This window comes from Scyliorhinus torazame, chromosome 22 (assembly GCF_047496885.1).
Source record: "Scyliorhinus torazame isolate Kashiwa2021f chromosome 22, sScyTor2.1, whole genome shotgun sequence".
NCBI classification, from domain to species: domain Eukaryota; kingdom Metazoa; phylum Chordata; class Chondrichthyes; order Carcharhiniformes; family Scyliorhinidae; genus Scyliorhinus; species Scyliorhinus torazame.
The window spans coordinates 83273859-83293622 of record NC_092728.1 but is presented as its reverse complement, the minus strand read 5'-3'; the positions used below and the strand labels follow the sequence as shown (position 1 = coordinate 83293622).

The 19764-nt window shown below is 45.2% G+C and overlaps 1 protein-coding gene across 14 annotated transcripts in view; it reads right to left on the bottom strand.

Moving 5' to 3' along the window:
* Nucleotides 1-19764, bottom strand: part of gapvd1 (GTPase activating protein and VPS9 domains 1) — a 174249-nt gene that overhangs the window by 100481 nt on the left and 54004 nt on the right. For all 14 annotated transcript variants that reach the window (XM_072488468.1, XM_072488469.1, XM_072488465.1 and 11 more), the window contains 2 exons: nt 18589-19432; nt 4256-4342 (listed from right to left, as the gene is read on the bottom strand). In XM_072488468.1, the coding sequence (XP_072344569.1) occupies nt 4256-4342; nt 18589-19432 (931 nt within the window). The remainder of the gene's footprint in view (nt 1-4255; nt 4343-18588; nt 19433-19764) is intronic.

The window sequence follows — 19764 nt, the reverse complement described above, 5'->3', positions numbered from 1 at the left end:
CATATAAAAACACAAAATGCTGAAAAATTTCAATAGGTGTGACAGCATCCGAGGAGAGAGAAGAGAGCTCAAGTTACGAGTCTGGATGACTCTCGTCAGAGCTCTGACAAGGAGTCATCCAGACCAGTATTTTTCAAACTTTTTTTTACGGGACCCATTTAAACCAACTGGCCAACCGTCGTGACCCACGGCAGCCAACTTTTGAGACCCACCATTTTTGCTTACCTTTAATGTGACAGGTAAGCCTGCTTGGTCCTCAACATCTCACTCCAATCTGGTTCATAGGAGGGGAACCTGATTGGAGTTCCTTTGTGCTGTCTTTATAATTTTGACGGTGGAAAATCCAACCTCGCACATGTAGGTCGCTGTACGAGTTCGGGTGGCGTGGTGTGAGGGGAAGATGTACGAGGTGGCTCCCGCTGCAAACCTGACCATTCCACTCTTTGGCCTGGTGCCACGGTTCTTCAAGCCCAAGTGGAGATGGTCGATAGTCTGTCCTGGTCCATTCAAGTTGATGCAATAGTTAAGAAAGCCCAATAACGTCTCTACTTCCTACGGAAGCTAAAGAAATTCAGCATGTCTGCATCGACTCTCACAAACTTCTACAGATGTGCCATAGAGAGCATCGTATCCGGCTGCATCACAGCTTGGCATGATAACTCTCGGCCCAAGATCGCAAGAAACTGCAGAGTGTGGTGAACTCAGGCCAACGCATCACATATGCTTGTCACCGTCCCATTGATTCTGTCTGCACCTCCCACTGCCTCAGGAAGGCAGATAGCATTGTCAGAGGCCCCTCCCACCCAGACTTTGCCCTCTTTCAGACCCTCCAGAAGACAGAGAGGTTTGAAGACCCACACATCCAGACATAGGAACAGCTTCTTCCCCACAGCTATTAGACTCAACAACGCTCCCTCGGACTGATCTGTTCCCTGTAAGAACACTATTGACGACGCCCTATGCTGCTCTTGCTCATGTATTGCTTGCTTGGCCATTCTTCCGCACTGTAACCAATCAATATTTGATGTACCATTTGCCAATGTACTCTGGCGATTATTCTTTTGTGTACTATGTACGTACTGTGTACGTTCCCTTGGCTGCAGAAAAATACTTTTCACTGTACTTCAGTATATGTGACAATAAATATCAATCAATCAATATTCTCAAAAAAGATATCTGCAAGGTAAGTAAGCATCCAAGTTTCATCAGCAAACAAATCAGCCAGAGGGAATGATTTCTCAAGGAGAAATGCATGGATTTCATACCTCGGTTCGTAAACTCTGTCAAGCATCTGGCCCCTTGACAGCCAATGTATCTGCATATGGAGCAATGTGTGCGATTGGCCCCCACATCGGAACAGAGCCTCAAAACGATTGGTATAGAGTGCGCTGCATTTAATGAAATTCGCAACATCCACAATTCCTTTCAACACCACTCAAGATCAGATGGAATTCTTTTCGATGTCAATGCCTCATGGTGAACAAAAAAATGATTCCAAACGTCCTGACCAGCTAACTCTTTAATTCTTATTATAACTCCGCTGTTTATCCCAGTCATGTTGGCTGTCCCATTGCTTGTGATTCCTCTGCAATGAATCCAGTTGAGTCCGCACTTTCCAACCACGTAACTGTTCAATGCTTCAATTTCTGCACCAGTCGGATTGGTTGGTAATGTCAGGCAGCACGGCAAAACCTCAGCAAATTTATTGTGCCAAATATACCTAATGTAAACTAGCACGGTTGCACAATCTGAAACATTTGTACTTTTATCCAGTTGTATGAACTACTCCTGTGCTGACTTTAAATGAGAAATAAGTTGCACTTCAAAATTCTCAGCAATATCACAAATTCGGCGAGCCACTGTGTTATCACTAAATGGGATGCATCTCAGTTTTTCAGCTGATCTCTCATCTAGGACTGTGCAAGCCACGTCTAATGTTGCGGGGGGGGGGGGGGGGGGGAGAATTAATCTCACAACAACAGTGTGGAGAGGTTTCTCTTCAGCTACACGGTAAGCTAAAATGTAAGAGGCTATTTGTGCTTTCAATGTTACATTTCTGATAAGGACTTCAGCTGATGATTTAAGTTCTCGTTGCATCCTTTAAAAAAATCCAGAGGTTTATACTCACTCACCATGCTTAGTCCTCAAATGCCTTTGAAGATTTTAAACTCTCATTTGCTAGTACTTCCCTGCATGCAACACACATGGGCTTTGCATCCAGATCTGCATTGGCAAACTTAACAAAGCCATACCTCAAGAAACCATTTTTAGACTGCTTTATTCCCGATTCCAGTTTTTTCTTTTTGCTTGTTCACCCCTGGAGCGGTGTACAGAGCTACTACTTTTAGGGGGTTGTCCTGCCGTGGAGTCTCCCGAGCAGCTCTCTCCAGCAGATTCAGTTGCGAGATCCTGGCTCGTTTGTGTCTCTGGCCCTCTCTTCCTTATAACAAAATGATCCATCTTCAGTTCTTCACACTCCTGTTGCTTGCTCACTCGCAGCTAGGAAATGGAGGAATCTCTCCTCCATAATTTTGCGCCAAAAGCACAGACATGCAGGACCAGTGTGTAAGTGTACATGCTGGGTGTGTGACCTGCTCTCTGCCGCCCCTTCTGGCTGGAAGACTGCATCATTCCATTCAACAGCCAGTCGCGGCCGGCGGGTGCTTCTTCCATGAACAATGCGACTCACCCTAGGGTAGCAACCCACAGTTTGAAAAGCCCTGATCCAGACTCTAACTCTGTTCTCGTTCCACAGGTGCTATCAGGCCTGCTGAGATTTTCCAGCATTTTCTGTTTTTGTTTCAGATTCCAGCATCTGCAGGAATTTGCTTTTATTCACTTAGCTGTTTCTACACAAAATAAAAACAGCAGTCAAGACACACTACAACTAGCAACTGAATGTTTGATGTGAGATGCAAATATTCATTGCAAATATAACCTGTAATTTTAAGTGCAGTGAGACACCTCAGAATGTCACATATTATATTGAAAGGAACTGATATATTTTGCACTTTGTAATGTCAAAATTTAACTGTTGGAAAAAATTGACATCAATTAAACTTTTGGCTGATAAAAGAAGTGGCAAAACTGTACTTATTTTATGGCAGATAGGGCATTTAACCCAGGTATTTTAGATTCAAATTGAAGAAGCCAATCTCTCAAGACCAGGACAGCCAAACAGAAGAAACATTCATCCAATCAATCAGTCTCCACTGGATTTGTATCCACACCAGACAGATAAAACATTAATGTCTAAACTATATTGTTCTAATACAGGACGTAGCGATACGTTACAAACAGGTTTGTGAAAAACATGCACAGACAACCTGTTTGCGTAACAGATTTTTCAGCTCGCAACAGTCAAGAGTTGAGCCTCTTAAAGTTGTGCTTCATATAAATCAATTGTTGACATCTGGATCTTAATTTTACTGGAAAAGATTAGCAGAAACAGTTTGACTTGAGAACAATTGACGAATTGGATGGAACACTACACTGGTAAGAATCAAGTGTAGGATTTTTTTGCTTTGTTGGCAAAAGCTTCTGACAAATGGTATGTGAAACTCAAATATTAAACACAATCCTTGATGTAACCAATCACCTGGAATAGAATTGTATAGAAACAAGCAACTGATACTGAAGTCTGCACTTGAATCCAACAGTAAATAAAAGCCTCCATGTGATTCTTTGTACCCATTGGAAGATAGAGATTATCACCAAGGATAGGGACTCAAGATGATTCTTCCTTTCCTAGCTCAAGAATACACATTTTCAGCAACTCCTCTCATGAACATAATACAAATATTCAGAAGCTTAGCTTGTAAAATCAGAATTTGCAATAATTCCTTTTCTTTCCAACTATCAGATTAATGTATGTAGTACTTCATACATAATGCTGAAAACACACAAATGGGAATAACTTTAGATAGAAAAATCTACAACTGATCTTCTAGCCAAACCTCAATTAGTTCAATATCCCTGATGAGCACACGAAAGGAAATTAGAATACATTGCCTTCACAATCCAGACCCTTGTTGTTCTTGCAACCTTCTGCATCTCAGTCAAGTTCTGACTGACTTAACAAAAGCAGAAAATACTGGACAATTTCAGCAGGTGTGGAGTCATCCAGACTCGAAATGTTAGCTCCTTTCTCTTCCACAGATGGTGTAGGTCCTGCTGAGATTGCCCAATATTTTCTGTTTTTGTTTCAGATTCCAGCATCCTCAGTAATTTGCTTTTATCCTCTGATTTGACTTACTTTGTCAAATTTGGAAAGACTATTCTTCAATCGCGGATCTGCTTCCTCGCTGCCCGTCATTGCCAACTGCTGCAAGAGTTGGCCAACCTAAAAAAAGTTTCAAAATATTATAACATTTGTACCCTCCAAACACAGGAACTTCTCTAATTAACATTGTCGATAGATTCAAATACTAAACATACACGTTGTAATTTCACAACAAGGAACTAGATAAAAATTACAACATGGAAACAGGCAGTCTTTCTTTGCTGATGTTTATTTATTATTTCATTCCAAACACATGTCCGATCTTGTTTCCAGATCTCGATGGGCCTTTTCTTCAACCACCAATCTAACCCGTTTTTAAATGTTGGCATTACATTATTTCTACTTTGGCCACCAACTCACGTAGTACGCTCCATAAGCTTAGCACCCTCGTTAAAAAAAAGTTTACCCTGTTCTGCATCCGGAATCTCTTGCATCATCCACCCTTTATAATTTTAGAACATCTTTACAATTTTAGAACATCTTTACAAAATCCTCAATATCGATCAGGCAGAATTCCACAGAATTTTCATTTGAACCCCTCCAGTTACTCAACACCCTCTACAATCAACAATCAAAATGCAGGTTGGATGATTGCTTTAATGTAATACTGTAGAAAAACAGTTGGCAAAGAATGGTACTGGAGGCCATCTTTATTCAACCTAACACTTATTTAGAGAGTGAAACATAAATAAGCATACACCCCCTAACTCAACTACACCCTCATTTCAATGTCTGTTTATAGCTTCTCATTTGAATATATTTAAATACAATTGACTTAGTGTTAAAATACAAAAATATTGACAGTTCAATTACAAATTGTCTTTGCATGCAGAATATGCCATAAGAGCATGTTTGAGAAACTGAACCCGGAATTGCGTGTTTGCAGACGAGTCTGGATGTGACTGTAATGGGGGAGGTTAAATTGAGGTACCAGGAACCGCAGGACAAGTGTGCTGATTTAATTTTCCATTGCATTTCCCATTCTCAGTTTCATTATAAACATTCTTGAAAAAGTTCCACCTTGTTGAATGACACAGACTTGGGTTTTAAGTTCATAATTACTCAACTGCTTCACTGGCCTTAGGAGTAATATATTTATTTCAAATTTACAGGTAAAACAGGTGAGTTACGGGCGAGGGTTGACACGTGGAATTATGACAGAGTACCCATCACGGAGTCGTGGTTGAGGGAGGGACAGAATTGGCAGCTTAACATCCCGGGATACAGAATGTTCAGGAGGGCAGGGGAGGGAGCAAAAGAGTGGGAGGCATTGCACTATTAGTTAAGGAGTCAATTACTGCAGTAAGGGGAGATAATATCTTGAGGGTGGCATTAAATGAAGCTTTGGGAATAGAGCTTAGGAATAAAAAAGGGTCGCTACTTTGCGAGGTGTTTATTTTAGGCCCCCAGATAGTCAGCGGGAAATTGAGGAGAAAATATTCTCCTCAATTTGCAGAAGTGTGTAAAAATAATAATAGGGTCATTATAGTGGGTGATTTCAACTTGCCCAACTTTAACTCGGGTAGTCATTGTGTTAAGGGCTTAGATGGAGCAAAGTTCGTAAAATGTATACAAGAACATTTTAGCTCAACGTGTAGAAGGTCCAACAACGGATGGTGCAGTGCTGGACCTAATGCTGGGGAATGAAGCCGGACAGGCAGTTGATGTGATGGTGGGGGAGCATTTTAGTGATAGCGACCACAACATGGTGCAATTTAAATTTGTTATGGACAAGGAAATAGCAAATAGAAAAAATGTCAAGGAAGGATCTGGCCACAGTAGATTGGGACAAGTTGCTAGTGGGGAGATCTACACAAGAGCAGTGGGGGATGTTCAAAGAGGAAATGGGGAGGGTACAGGCCCAAGATGTTCCCTCTAAGGTAATAGGAAGGAGTAACAAGCCCAGGGAACCATGGATGACCAAAGATATTCAGGATACAATGAGAAGGAAGAGAGAGGCTTTTAATAAGTACAAGGGGAGCAAAACAGAGGAATTAGTGGAGCACAGACAGTGCAGGATGGAGCTTTAGAAAGAAAGTAGGAGAGCAAAGAGGGGATATGAGAAATCTCTAGCTGGTAAAAGTAGGGACAATCCCAAGATATTCTCCAAGTACAACAATGGAAAGAAAGGGCGGCATGTGGCGCAGTGGTTAGCACTGGGACCACAGCGCTGAGGACCTGGGTTCCAATCCTGGCCCTGGGTCACTATCCGTGTGGAGTTTGCACATTCTCCCCGTGTCTGAGTGGGTTTCACCACCACAACCCAAAGATGTGCAGGGTAGGTGGATTGGCCACACTAAATTGCCCCTTAATTGGAAAATAAATAATTGGGTACTCTAAATTTATAAATAAATTTTAAAAATCAATGGGAAGAGAATAACTAGGCAAAATGTAGGGCCCATTAGGGATCAAGGGGGGAATCTGTGGGAGGAGCCAGAGGACAGTGGTAGGATGTTAAATGAAATCTCACATCTGTCATAACCCAAGAGAATGAGGAGGCACATATGGAACTCGGGGACAGAGACTGTGAGGTTATGGAGCAAGTTGTCATAGGGAAGGACAAGGTATTGGAGGTATTGGCAGGTTTAAAAGTGGACAAATCTCCAGGTCCTGACGAATTGTGGCCCAGGTTGTTGGGGGAGGCGAGGCAGGAGATAAGAGGGGCCCTGTTACAAATTTGTAATTCTTATCTGGCCACGGGAGAGGTGCCAGAGGGTTGGAGAACCGCAAATGTGGGTCCCACTATTTAAGAAAGGCTGTAGGGATAAGCCAGGGAACTACAGGCCAATGAGTCTCGCGTCAGTGGTGGGGAAACTAATAGAGAAAATTCTGAAGGAGAGAATCTATCTCCACTTGGAGAGGCAAGGTTTGATCAGGGATAGTCAGCGTGACTTTATCAGAGGGAGGTCATGCCTAACAAATTTGACTGAATTTTGAGAGCACGTGACTAAGTGTGTAGATGGGGTAGTGCAGTTGATGTAGTTTACATGGATTTCAGCAAAGCAATTGACAAGGTCCCACATGGGAGACTTATAAAGTACATGAGATACAGGGGAACTTGATAATGTGGATTCAAAGCTGGTTGAGCTGTAGGAGACAGAGGGTGATGTAAAGCTGCTTTAGTGACTGGAAGCCAGTGTCCAGTGGCGTAGACATAGAAATTACAGTGCAGAAGGAGGCCATTCGACCCATCGAGTCTGCACTGGCCCTTGGAAAAAGCACCCCATTTAAGCGCACACATCCAACCCATTGCTGTACCACAGGGATCTGTGCTGAGTCCCCTATTGTTTGTCATTTTTATAAATGACTTGGCTGACTATGTGGGGGATAGGATCAGTAAGTTTGTGGATGACACAAAGATAGGCTGGGTGGTTGAGAGGCTGAGTGTCTTGGGACTCTGTCTTCTACAGGAAGATATAGATGGGATGGTCAAATGGACAGAAAAGCGGCAGATGGAATTTAATCCTGAAAAGTGTGAGGTGTTACACTTTGGAAGGAGCAATTTGACAAGGAAATATTCAATGAATGGCACCACACTGGGAAGTCCTGAGGAACAAAGAGACCTTGGCGTGTTTGTAAATAGATCTCTGAAGGCAGAAGGGCCGGTTAATAGGTTGATGAAACAGGTATATGGTACACTTGCCTTTATCAATCGTGGCATAGATTACAAAAGCAAGGAAGTCATGTTGGAGTTATATAGAACATCAGTGAGGACACAGCTGGAGTATTGTGTGCAGTTCTAGTCGCCACATTATAGAGAAGGATGCAATTCAAAATAATCATGAATCAGCATGGGTGCAGAGGCGTTTCACCAGGATGTTGCCTGGGATGGAACATTTAAGTTGTGAAGAGAGGTTGGATAGGCTCGAGTTGTTTTTGCCAGAGCAGAGAAGAAAAAGGGGGTGATCTGATCGAGGTGTACAAAACTATGAGCGGCATGGACAGGGAACAGCTGTTCCCCTTAGTCGAAAGGTCGGTTACGAGGGGACACAAGTTCAAGATGAGGTGCTGGAGGGGAGGGGCGGGATTTGAGGAAAAACTTTCTTACCCAGAGGATGGTGACGGTCTGGAATGCACTGCCTGGGAGGGTGGTAGAGGCGGGTTGCCTCACATCCTTTAAAAAAAATTACCATGATGAGCACTTGGCACATCTTAACATTCGAGGCTATGGGCCAAGTGCAGGCAAATGGGATTAGAATTGACAGATAAGGTGCCTTTCATGCAGCGGTGCAGACTCGATGGGTCAAAGGCTTTTTCTGCACCGTATTGTTTTGTGATTCTGATAAGAAATTGTGCGTATTAATGTTTTTTTTCAAAGTTTTTGATATTTTAGCTTCTACCTTAACCCCATGTGCAAGTCCCAGCCATTTAATCCATTATTTGCCGAATTCTAAATGAAGGGATTTAATAGTCTTTACTTCCTGGTTTCTGTCGGTTAGAATACTTCAATGTGATTGGCTGCTTATCTGCTTGCAGCCATCATTGCTGCCAGATGCCTGGGGGAAACCAGTGGTTTGGTTCCAGATTCAAAATGACATTGTGAAAGGGGAAATCCATGCCACATAGGTGTCCAGACCTTCATGGATAAGCTTCGAGGGCAGGGTAAACATTTTTGATTTACCGCTGGCACAAAATCCAACCCAGTGTGATTAGTCAAAGTCAACACCATTTTATGAAGTCGAAATTGGGTTGGATAAATCTTAGACATTTCTTGAGGCTGTAACTAGCAAGCCAGATAAAATTCAAAAATACTACATTAGCATGTGTGGTAATTTGAATTTTCAGATGGATTTTGGGAAGGCGTAGCACAGAAGGTTGTTACACAAGATTAGAGCTCATGGACTGGGGTAATACACTAGCCTGGGTCGGGGATTGGTTCATTGACAGATAAAAATATGTGTAACGAATAAATGGGTCATTTTTGTGTTTGCAAACTGTAGCTAGCAGAGAACCACAAGGATCAGTATTTGGCCCCGAGCTATTTACAATCTATATTATACTCTGTTCCCACATCCAAGTTTGCCAATGATACAAAGCTAGGTGGCAAAGTATACTGCAAACAGAATGCAAAGTGATATTGACTGAATCCGTGATTGACAGATGCAGTAAAATGTGAAATTATCCATTTTGGACAGAAGAAATGGAATGTTTGTTTTGAAGGGTGAGAGTCTGGCAAATCTTGCACACATTTCAAAAAGCTGCAATTATATGGTGTGCCGTTTTGGTCTTCCTACCCAAGAAAGGATTTACTTGCCTTACACATGGTGCAAAGGTTCACTGGATTGATTCCAAGGATAATGGAGATGTCCTGTGAGGAAAATAAAGTAGAATGGGCCTACACTTTGACGATTAGAAGAATAAGAGGGGATCTCATAGAGATGTGCAAATTCTTAGAAGATGTGACAGGTTAGATGATGAGAGGCTGTTTCCCTCAAGTCTCGAATTGGCGTTTAAAGTCTCAGGATAAGGGGTCAGTGATTTGGACTGAGAGGAGAAGAAATGTCTTTGTTTCATATAGTTATGTACCAAGAATTCTCGACTTCAGAGGCCTGTGGATGCTCAGTTGATGAGTATATTCAAGACTTGTACTGATAGATTTTTGGATACTAAGAAAATCTTAGTATCCAAAGGATAGCTACAAGGATAGGGCAGGAAAATGCTGTGGCCATTCAGACACCTTCATGCATGGCGAAGCAGGCTCGAGGGGCCATTTGGCCTACCCGTATTTCTTGCACTCTTAATGTTTTAGAAGAAATTTAATTCCCTGTCATATTTGAGTAATTAAAATTGCAGCTTCAGTGAGTGCCCAATCAAGAGTTTGGGAACAAAATGCATGCTGATTCATGGTTACTTTGAATAGAATACAATTCTAAACCCAAATATGATCGCAAAAGGAACTAAATGACAATTTTATGTGGTGCAGGATTTCCTCTTTTTGTGCTTTGTTCCTTTTTACTGTAAAAATGTTTGAGATAATAACCTTTACCATTGCGAATAAATTTGACTTTTCTGTTGGGAGCTACAGCTGCATTCTCTGCTTCGGTTCACACTCAGTACACAGCATCTGTGATCAGGAATTAGCCCTTTGCACCATGAATCTCAAGTGTAGCATACCTGGGATGAATAATAAATCTTTTGTGGTCAGCATAGTATTGAAATAATATAGAAGACCACCATTGTGACAAGAATGGAGTATTTAATATCTGGTTTATCTTATTTGTGCTTTGTTTATTGTATTTGAAGCTAAAACAGTTCCTTTTCTAAAAACTGTTAGTATGTAATCATTTGTCTGAACGTGTCCAAGTGTCAAACAGACAAACATTTACTGCAATAAGACAGAGGGGCCATAATGTGCGAATGTAAAGCAAGATTAACTCTTCTGGTCAACTAATTGCACAATGACTTCCGGGTGCGGCTATGCAGAGCTAGGTCGCATATTCGGCAGCTCCTGCTTGGAACGGACTTTTGGGCTCTTTTACAGGGCCCCCACGGCATTTGTTTGACATTTCCCGGTGTGGGAAGAAGGCTGCAATATTCCCCCGACAGTGTCCCCCAGGAAGGGTATGTCTCTTGGTTGCCAGACACACGCAGAAACAGTAAAAGATTTGGCTGCAACTGCAGGATAAACAGGGCCTCTTCCAGCATGCAGGCGGGGGAAGGGCAAGCTTAAAGCTGCAAGCTGACCTGAGGGCCTGTATCAAAAGTGAATTCTAGCAGCAGAGGGAACAACTGTGAAAAGACCTCATCAAGGCCACTGAAGGGACTTCCGGTTGCGGTGATGCCTAGCTAGCCGCACGCTTCGGCGGCTCCAGCTCCGACGGACCTTCGGGCTCTTTTAAGAGCCCCAACGGGGAATTTTTCGACGACGCAACCCGGTGTGGGGTGTGTGAGAAGGGAGTCCCCCCCCAAACGAAGGAGGAAAAGACCGGCGGCGGCGGCTGCAGCGCGAGGAATCGTCGACCAAAGGGTCAGAAAGAGAGAAGTACAAGATGGCGGCGGAGAAAGCGCAGGCGACATGGGGGCCTGAGCAGGATGAAATTGTGAGACGGCGCATGGAGCTGCTGAAGAGGGAGGTGCTGACCCCGTTGCTACAGGCAATTGAGGGGCTCAAGGAGACATTAAAGACCCAGGAGACAGAGCTCCGCGTGGTGCAGCAGAAGGTGACAGATATTGAGGACGAGATCCTGGGCCTGGCGGTTAAGACACAGACGCACGAGGCACTTCATAAAAAGTGTACTGAAAGGATCGAAGCCCTAGAAAATGGAGCGCGAAGGAAGAACCTTCGGATACTGGGTCTCCCTGAGGGTGTGGAAGGAGTGGACTGTGGAGCGTACGCAAGTACGATGCTGAGCTCACTGATGGGTGCTGAGGCTCCTACGGGCCCCTTGGAGGTGGAGTGGGCAAATCGGATTCCGGCGAGAAGACCAAAAGCGGGAGAACCACCCAGGGCGATAATCGTGCGATTTTACCGCCTTAAGGATAGAGAAGAGGTCCTGAGATGGGCTAAAAAGGTGTGGAGTAGCAGATGGGAGAATGCAGTGGTACGGGTATACCAGGATTGGAGTGCGGAGGTGGCGAGAAGGAGGGCGAGCTTCAACCGAGCCAAAGAGGTGTTGCATAAAAGGAAGGTGAAGTTCGGGATGCTGCAGCCGGCAAGACTATGGGTCACGTATCAGGAGAGACACCATTATTTCGAGACGGCGGAGGAAGCATGGACCTTCATTAAAGAAGAGAAATTGGATCGGAACTGAGGGACTGATGCTGCAGGAAATGTTATTGCTAATGTTACGGTGGAAGTTAATTGAGAAGTAAACAGGGAAGGGGGGAGACATTGGGGAAATGTGGGCGCCGGTGAGGGGGGAAAGACGGGACATAGTTGGAGAATGGGGAAGGGGAGGGGGAGGGGAAAGGGAGCCGCGCCATAAGAGGCGGGTCAGGTAAAGGGATGTTCCCGCACCAGAAAGAATAAGGCGGGAAGACAGGCGCAAGGCGGATGGGAGTTCCCCACATGGGGGGGGGTCGAAGAGTGAGCAGGAGTAGCCGGGGTCAGTTGAAGTCAGCTGACTTACGGAACTAATATGGGGGGAGCAATCATGCTAGAAAGAGATCTAGCGGGGAGGGGGGGAGGGAGGGGGCGGGGGGGGGGACAACTGGGTTGCTGCTGCGGAAATCCAAAAGGAAATGGCTAAAGAGTGGGTGGGCGGGGATGGTGTGCGACGCTGGGGGAGCGAGCGGGAGCGCGGAGGCGGGATATGGGACTGGCCTAGAGAAGGTAATGGCTAGTCGACACGGGAGGGGGCAGGTAGCCCCCTAGTGAGGCTGATCACGTGGAACGTGAGAGGCCTGAACGGACCGATAAAAAGGGCCAGAGTGCTCGCGCATTTGAAAGGACTAAGGGCAGACGTGGTTATGCTCCAAGAGACGCACCTAAAGGTGGCGGACCAAGTTAGGCTAAGGAAAGGATGGGTGGGACAGGTGTTCCACACAGGACTGGACGCAAAGAATAGAGGGGTGGCCATTTTGGTGGGGAAACAGGTCGCATTTGAAGCAAAGAACATCGTAGCAGATAGCGGAGGTAGATATGTAATGGTGAGTGGCAGGCTGGAGGGAATGGAGGTCGTGTTGGTTAACGTGTATGCCCCAAACTGGGACGATGCGGGACTTATGAGACGGATGCTGGGGCGTATACCGGACCTGGAGGTAGGAAACTTTATTTTAGGAGGGGACTTTAATACGGTGCTGGACCCGGGGCTAGATAGATCCAGCTCAAGGACCGGAAGAAGGCCGGCAGCGGCCAAGGTACTTCAGGGGTTTATGGACCAAATGGGGGGAGTGGATCCATGGCGATTTCTTAGACCTAGGGCTAGGGAGTTTTCCTTCTTCTCCCATGTCCATAAAGTGTACTCCCGGATAGATTTTTTTGTTTTGGGAAGGTCGTTGATCTCTAGGGTGGAAGAAGCTGAGTACTCAGCCATAGCGGTTTCGGATCATGCCCCACATTGGGTGGACCTGGAATTAGGAGAGGAAAGGGAGCAGAGAACACTCTGGCGATTAGATGTGGGACTGATGGCGGATGAGGGAGTGTGTGCAAGAGTGCGGGGGTGTATTGAGAGATATCTGGAGGTCAATGACGACGGCGAGGTCCCTGTGGGAGTGGTATGGGAAGCACTAAAAGCGGTGGTCAGAGGAGAGCTGATCTCCATTGGGGCCCACAAAAGGAAAACAGAGGCCAAGGAAAGGGAAAGGTTACTGGGGGAGATTTTAAGGGTGGATAGGGAATTTGCAGAGACCCCGGAGGAGGAATTGTACAGGGAGAGGAGACGACTCCAGACGGAATTTGACCTTCTGACCACCAGAAAGGCGGAGGTACTGTGGAGGAAGGCACAGGGGAGGAGGTATGAATATGGGGAAAAGGCGAGTCGCCTGTTGGCTCATCAATTGCGAAAGAGGGCAGCAGCGAGGGAGATAGGAGGAATTAGAGACGAAAGGGGAGACACGGTGCGAAGGGCAGGAAAGATAAATGAGGTGTTCAAGACCTTCTATGAGGAACTGTATAGGTCTCAACCCCCAGAGGGAGAGGAGGGGATGCGGCAGTTCCTGGACCAATTGAGGTTCCCGAAAGTGGAGGAGCGGGGGGTGGTAGGCCTGGGGGCACCGATTGGGGTGGACGAGGTTATTAAGGGACTGGGAAGCATGCAAGCAGGGAAGGCCCCAGGACCAGACGGGTTCCCGGTGGAGTATTACAGAAAATATGTGGACTTGTTGGCCCCGTTGATGGTGAGGACGTTCAATGAGGCCAGGAAAGGGGGGACTCTACCCGCGACGATGTCGGAGGCGACGATATCGTTAATTTTGAAGAGGGATAAAGATCCGTTGCAGTGCGGGTCCTATAGACCCATTTCATTGTTGAACGTGGACGCCAAATTGTTGGCAAAGGTACTGGCATCGAGGATAGAGGACTGTGTCCCGGGGGTGGTGCACGAAGACCAGACAGGGTTCGTAAAAGGGAGACAACTGAATGTTAACGTGCGACGACTATTAGGGGTGATAATGATGCCCCCAGTGGAGGGGGAGGCAGAGATAGTGTCAATGGACGCAGAGAAGGCATTTGATAGGGTGGAGTGGGAGTATTTATGGGAAGTGTTAAGGAGGTTTGGGTTTGGGAACGGGTTTATTAGCTGGGTTAGACTTCTTTATGGGGCTCCAACGGCAAGCGTAGTTACAGGTCGACATAGATCGGAGTATTTCCGACTATATAGGGGAACAAGACAGGGATGCCCGCTGTCTCCATTGTTGTTCGCGTTGGCAATTGAACCTCTGGCCATGGCGTTGAGAGACTCCAGGAAATGGAGAGGGGTGATTAGAGGGGGAGAAGAACACCGAGTCTCGTTATATGCGGATGACCTATTGTTATACGTGTCAGACCCAGCGGGGGGAATGATAGAGGTTATGCAAATTTTGAGGGGGTTCGGGGTATAGGCTAAACATGGGGAAGAGTGAATTATTTGTGATACATCCAGGGGACCAGAGTAGAGAGATAGAAGGCTTGCCTCTAAGGAAAGTGGAAAGAAACTTCCGATACCTGGGGATTCAGATCGCTAGGAGCTGGGGAACCTTGCACAGACTTAATCTGACACGGTTGGTAGAACAAATGGAGGAGGACTTCAAGAGGTGGGACATGCAGCCTCTATCGCTGGCGGGCAGGGTGCAAGCAATTAAGATGATGGTCCTCCCGAGGTTCTTATTTGTATTTCAATGTCTCCCTATACTAATCACTAAGACCTTTTTTAATAAAATAGACAGGAGCATCACTAGCTTCGTGTGGGCAGGGAAAGTTCCGAGAGTAAGGAGGGGGTTCCTTCAGCGTAGTAGGGACAGAGGAGGATTGGCACTTACCGAACTTGGGCGATTACTATTGGGCCGCCAATGTGGCAATGATACGTAAATGGATGATGGAGGGTGAGGGAGCGGCGTGGGAAAGACTGGAGAGAAAGTCCTGTAAAGGGACGAGTTTAGAGGCGCTGGTGACGGCGCCGCTACCGATCTCACCTAAAAAGTTTACCACAAACCCGGTGGTGGCGGCAACATTGAATATCTGGGGACAGTGGAGGCGACAGAGAGGGGTGCGGGGAGCCCTGGTGGGGTCCCCAATCAGGAACAACCATAGGTTCGCCCCAGGAAGAATGGATGGAGGATTTCAGAGCTGGTTCCAGTTGGGAATTAGGAGGGTGGGAGATTTATTTATAGATGGGACTTTTGCGAGCTTGGGAGCATTGGAGGAAAAGTATAAGTTGCCCCGGGGAAATTTCTTGAGATATATGCAGGTGAGGGCATTTACTAGACAACAGGTGAGGGAATTTCCGTTGCTCCCGACACAGGGGATACAGGACAGGGTGCTTTCAGGGGTGTGGGTCGGAGAGGGCAAGGTGTCAGAGATTTACCGAGAGATGAGGGAAGAGGGGGAGGAGTCGGTGGGCGAACTAAAAGGAAAGTGGGAAGAAGAACTAGGGGAGGAGATGGAGGAGGGTATGTGGGCTGATGCCCGAAGCAGGGTAAATTCCTCTTCCTCATGCGCCAGGCTTAGCCTGATTCAATTTAAGGTACTACATAGAGCACACATAACGGGAGCAAGATTGAGCAGGTTCTTTGGAGTGGAGGACAAATGTGGGAGGTGTGGCGGGAGCCCGGCAAACCACGCACATATGTTTTGGGCATGCCCGGCACTGGAAGGGTATTGGAAGGGAGTGACGGAAGTGATTTCGCGGGTGGTGAAGGCCCGGGTCAAATCAGGCTGGGGGTTAGCTCTATTTGGAGTTGCGGAAGAGCCGGGAGTGCAGGAGGCGAAAGAGGCCGACGTTGTGGCCTTTGCGTCCCTAGTAGCCCGGCGCAGGATCCTACTCATGTGGAAGGAGGCGAAACCCCCCGGACTGGAGGCCTGGGTAAATGATATGGCGGGGTTCATTAAACTGGAGCAGATAAAGTTTGCCCTGAGAGGATCGGCTCAAGGGTTCACCAGGCGGTGGCAGCCATTTCTCGACTACCTAGGGGAACGTTAGAGGGAAGACAGATGACCAGCAGCAGCAGCCCAGGGGGAGGGGGGGGGGTTTAGTTTAGGTCAAAGATAAAGGGGTTTTGTTACTTGTGTATTGTTTAAAATTTCTGTATTGTTATTGTTGCGTTTGCTTTGTAAGAGGGGAAAAATTGTTGTTTGGGAAAAAAATTTCAATAAAACATTTATAAAAAAAACTAATTGCACAATAATCTATTTAACTGAGCACTGGTGACTGAGTGCTCATCGTTTATTTTGTTCATTCTATGACTCTCACCCAATATCTTTCTCCAACTTTTCAGATTTTATTTTAGATGGCACCTGCATACGTAGTTCCTTTTGCCTTCTGGATTGTCAGTTTCCCCTCAAATCTTGTGCCATTTATAAAATATTTTTTTTAAATGTCATTAATTCACTCAGGTTGTCTTTTATGTTACCATTTATTTTTATGCTGTTTTACAGATTATTTAACCAGTTCAAATACCCAGTGATCTTGGGGTTCCTGTTTCCACCTTCCCCTTGTTTTGGGGCCGGTTTAGCTCAGTGGGCTAGACAGCTGGTTTGTGATGCGGAGCGAGGCCAGCAGCGCGGGTTCAATTCCCATACCGGCTGAGGTTATTCATGAAGGCCCCACCTTCTCAACCTTGCCTTCTCAACCTTCTCCCCCTCAAAAGGGGAAAGCTATGGTCATCTGGGACTACGGCGACTTTACCTTCCCCTTATTTTCTACTAAAAGTTCATTTATTTTTCAGGTCTAAAGAGTCTGACGTTTAACAAACTCATTTTGCCCCCAAGTGCTGACTGCCCACCATTTTCTGTTTTCACTCAGAATCGCAGCATATGGAGTTCTTCTTTTAAATGAAGACACTTGGTTCCTTCCTTTGTCAGTTTTGTTGTAAACTTCCCATTTGTGCTTAGTTTCAAGGATGTTGTGATTGGTTGTTTTTGATTATTTACTTTCTATATGTCTGTAAAGGGTGCAGAGCAAGAGCCACTTGGGCTAAAGATTTAAGCATTACTTTATGTGCTTGATCTTAAAGGCATTTTCTGAAGTCTCGTTACCTGGTACCATTAGATTTCAGCATTCTTAGAAACCTGAATAAGTAAGCTAAAGCAACTCGGACAGATCTAATTCACTGACAGAATATTTAATGTTCTAATGTCCACTTTATGTAACTCAAGACTCGAGGATGAAGCTCACAGCCCAAAACTTGTGGCAGTGACAAATCGAACACAAGGAACTGGACAACACAAAATGCCACAGAAGCACATGTCCTTGGGTAAAGAACTATGGGCTGAACCACCTATCTGTAACGTCTAGACAGTATTTTTATCCATGCAATCAGCTCAAGTCTTTCCCTGATCAAAGCAACTTATGATAGAATTTACAGTGCAGAAGGAGGCCATTCAGTCCATCGAGTCTGCACCGGCCCTTGGAAAGAGCACCCTATTTAAAGTCATGCCTCCAACCTATCCCCGTAACCCCACCTAACCTTTATTTAGATAGTGCCTTTACAAAGTGAAATGCCCCAAGGTGCTTCGCAAGAGCATTATAAAACAAAGCATGACAAGAAGCCACATAAGGAGATATTAGACCAAATGACCAAAACCTTGGGCAAAAATGCAGGTTTTTCAGGAGTGTCGTAAAAGCAGAAAGCAGAGGGGTGCAGGGAGAATACACAACAGCTTCAGGCTTGTGCATCCCCAACTCTGTTGGAATTTGTAACTCTTCTACTAGGATTTTGGATAACAATTTATCCATTTCTCTAATGTTGTACCATCAGTTTCTAATTTTAGCTAAGCATTATATCCCATTTTAAGGTTTTTGTTTATTCGTTCACTTGGGCATCGCTAGCTGGGCCAGCATTTATTGCCCATTCCTAACTGCCCTTGAACTGAGTGGTTTACTCATGATTTGGAGTCACATGTAGGTCAGACCAGGTAAGGATGGCAGATTTCCGTCAAGGACATTAGTGAACCAGATTGGTTTTTACAACATGCGACAATGGTTCCATGGTCATTATACTTTTAGTTCCTTTATTTTTTTTAATTGAATTCAAATGTCACCATCTGCCATGGTGGGATTCGATCCCATGTACCCAGAGCATTACCCTAGATCTCTGGATTACTAGTCCAGTGACAATACCACTACGCCACTGGTGAGAGCTATCCAGTTCTAATTGTTAATAGTTATTTTTCACATTCTTTAAGAGAAACAGGTGAAATCTTGGCAATTATTAAGTAGAAGGAGACTTACCTGCATCAAGTTAAATCTTGCCACTTCATTTATTGGAGCATCAGAGATTATCCCATACTGTTCCGGATTGACAATTGCTGGGCAAATAAAGTAAGCAAGCAACAGATCCGTGCACATGGCTTTCACCTCCCCAACAGCCAATCCTTCCATACAAGACAAGGTTTTATACATTTGCGATACAATCCAACGTAAACTATGCGGAAAGCAATATGTATTTTGTTTGAGATATCCAATAAATTTGTTGACCAGAGCTACGAGCTTTGCTTCATTGCTCTCTACCATCTCCTGCACTTTCCGTCTGAACTGCTCTGTGCCCTTTTCCCCAAAAAGTTTTTCTTGCTGTGCCGGTGTAAACCTTTCAATAAGCTTGTTAGGGTCAGTTTCCAAGTGATCTTCATCTTCTACAAGCAGCAGCATAATTGGTTCATGTAAAGTTGCTGTCAGAAAGAGCTTTGCAGAATACAACCCCTCTGAAAAAAGTTTGAACAAAATGCTGAAAGTACAAGCACCTTTTCGAAGCAGGCGCCTAGGGTTATCACTCTCTTTCAGTTCAAACTCAATTAGGTAACGTAACACTTGCAGAAGATAGCTCTCATCTTCCTGCATAATGCAGTTACCATAAAGGGCAGTAAATACTGTGAGGATGACATTATGCGTACTCTCATGATTAAGCTTCTCCCCAGCAACCAAACATGAGGCAACAAGTCTTGGGTTTTCTCGAAGCCGATTCAGAAATTCACCATATATTGTCTCTTGAAACCCCAGCTGCTTGTATCCATCCACAAATTGTGTACTCTCCAAGATCTTGGCATGTTTGCAACATTCTGCGGGAGAAGCTTCCACACTGAAACAAACAAAAAAAAGGAGGCAAATATTTATTTTTCTTAATGCCATTAAATATCACTTTCAATTACATTATTTTGTACAGGACATTCACATCACTCCTGGAGTATTGTGTGCACTTTTTGACTCCTTGGGTGGCACGGTGGTGCAGCGGTTAGCATTGCTGCCTCACGGCACCGAGGGCCCAGGTTCGAACGCGGCCCCAGGTCACTGTCCATGTGGAGTTTACATATTCTCCCCATGTCTACATGGATGTCACCCCACAACCCAACGGTTAGCAGGTTAGGCCACGCTGAATTGCCCATTAATTGGAAAATTTTCATTTAAAAAAAA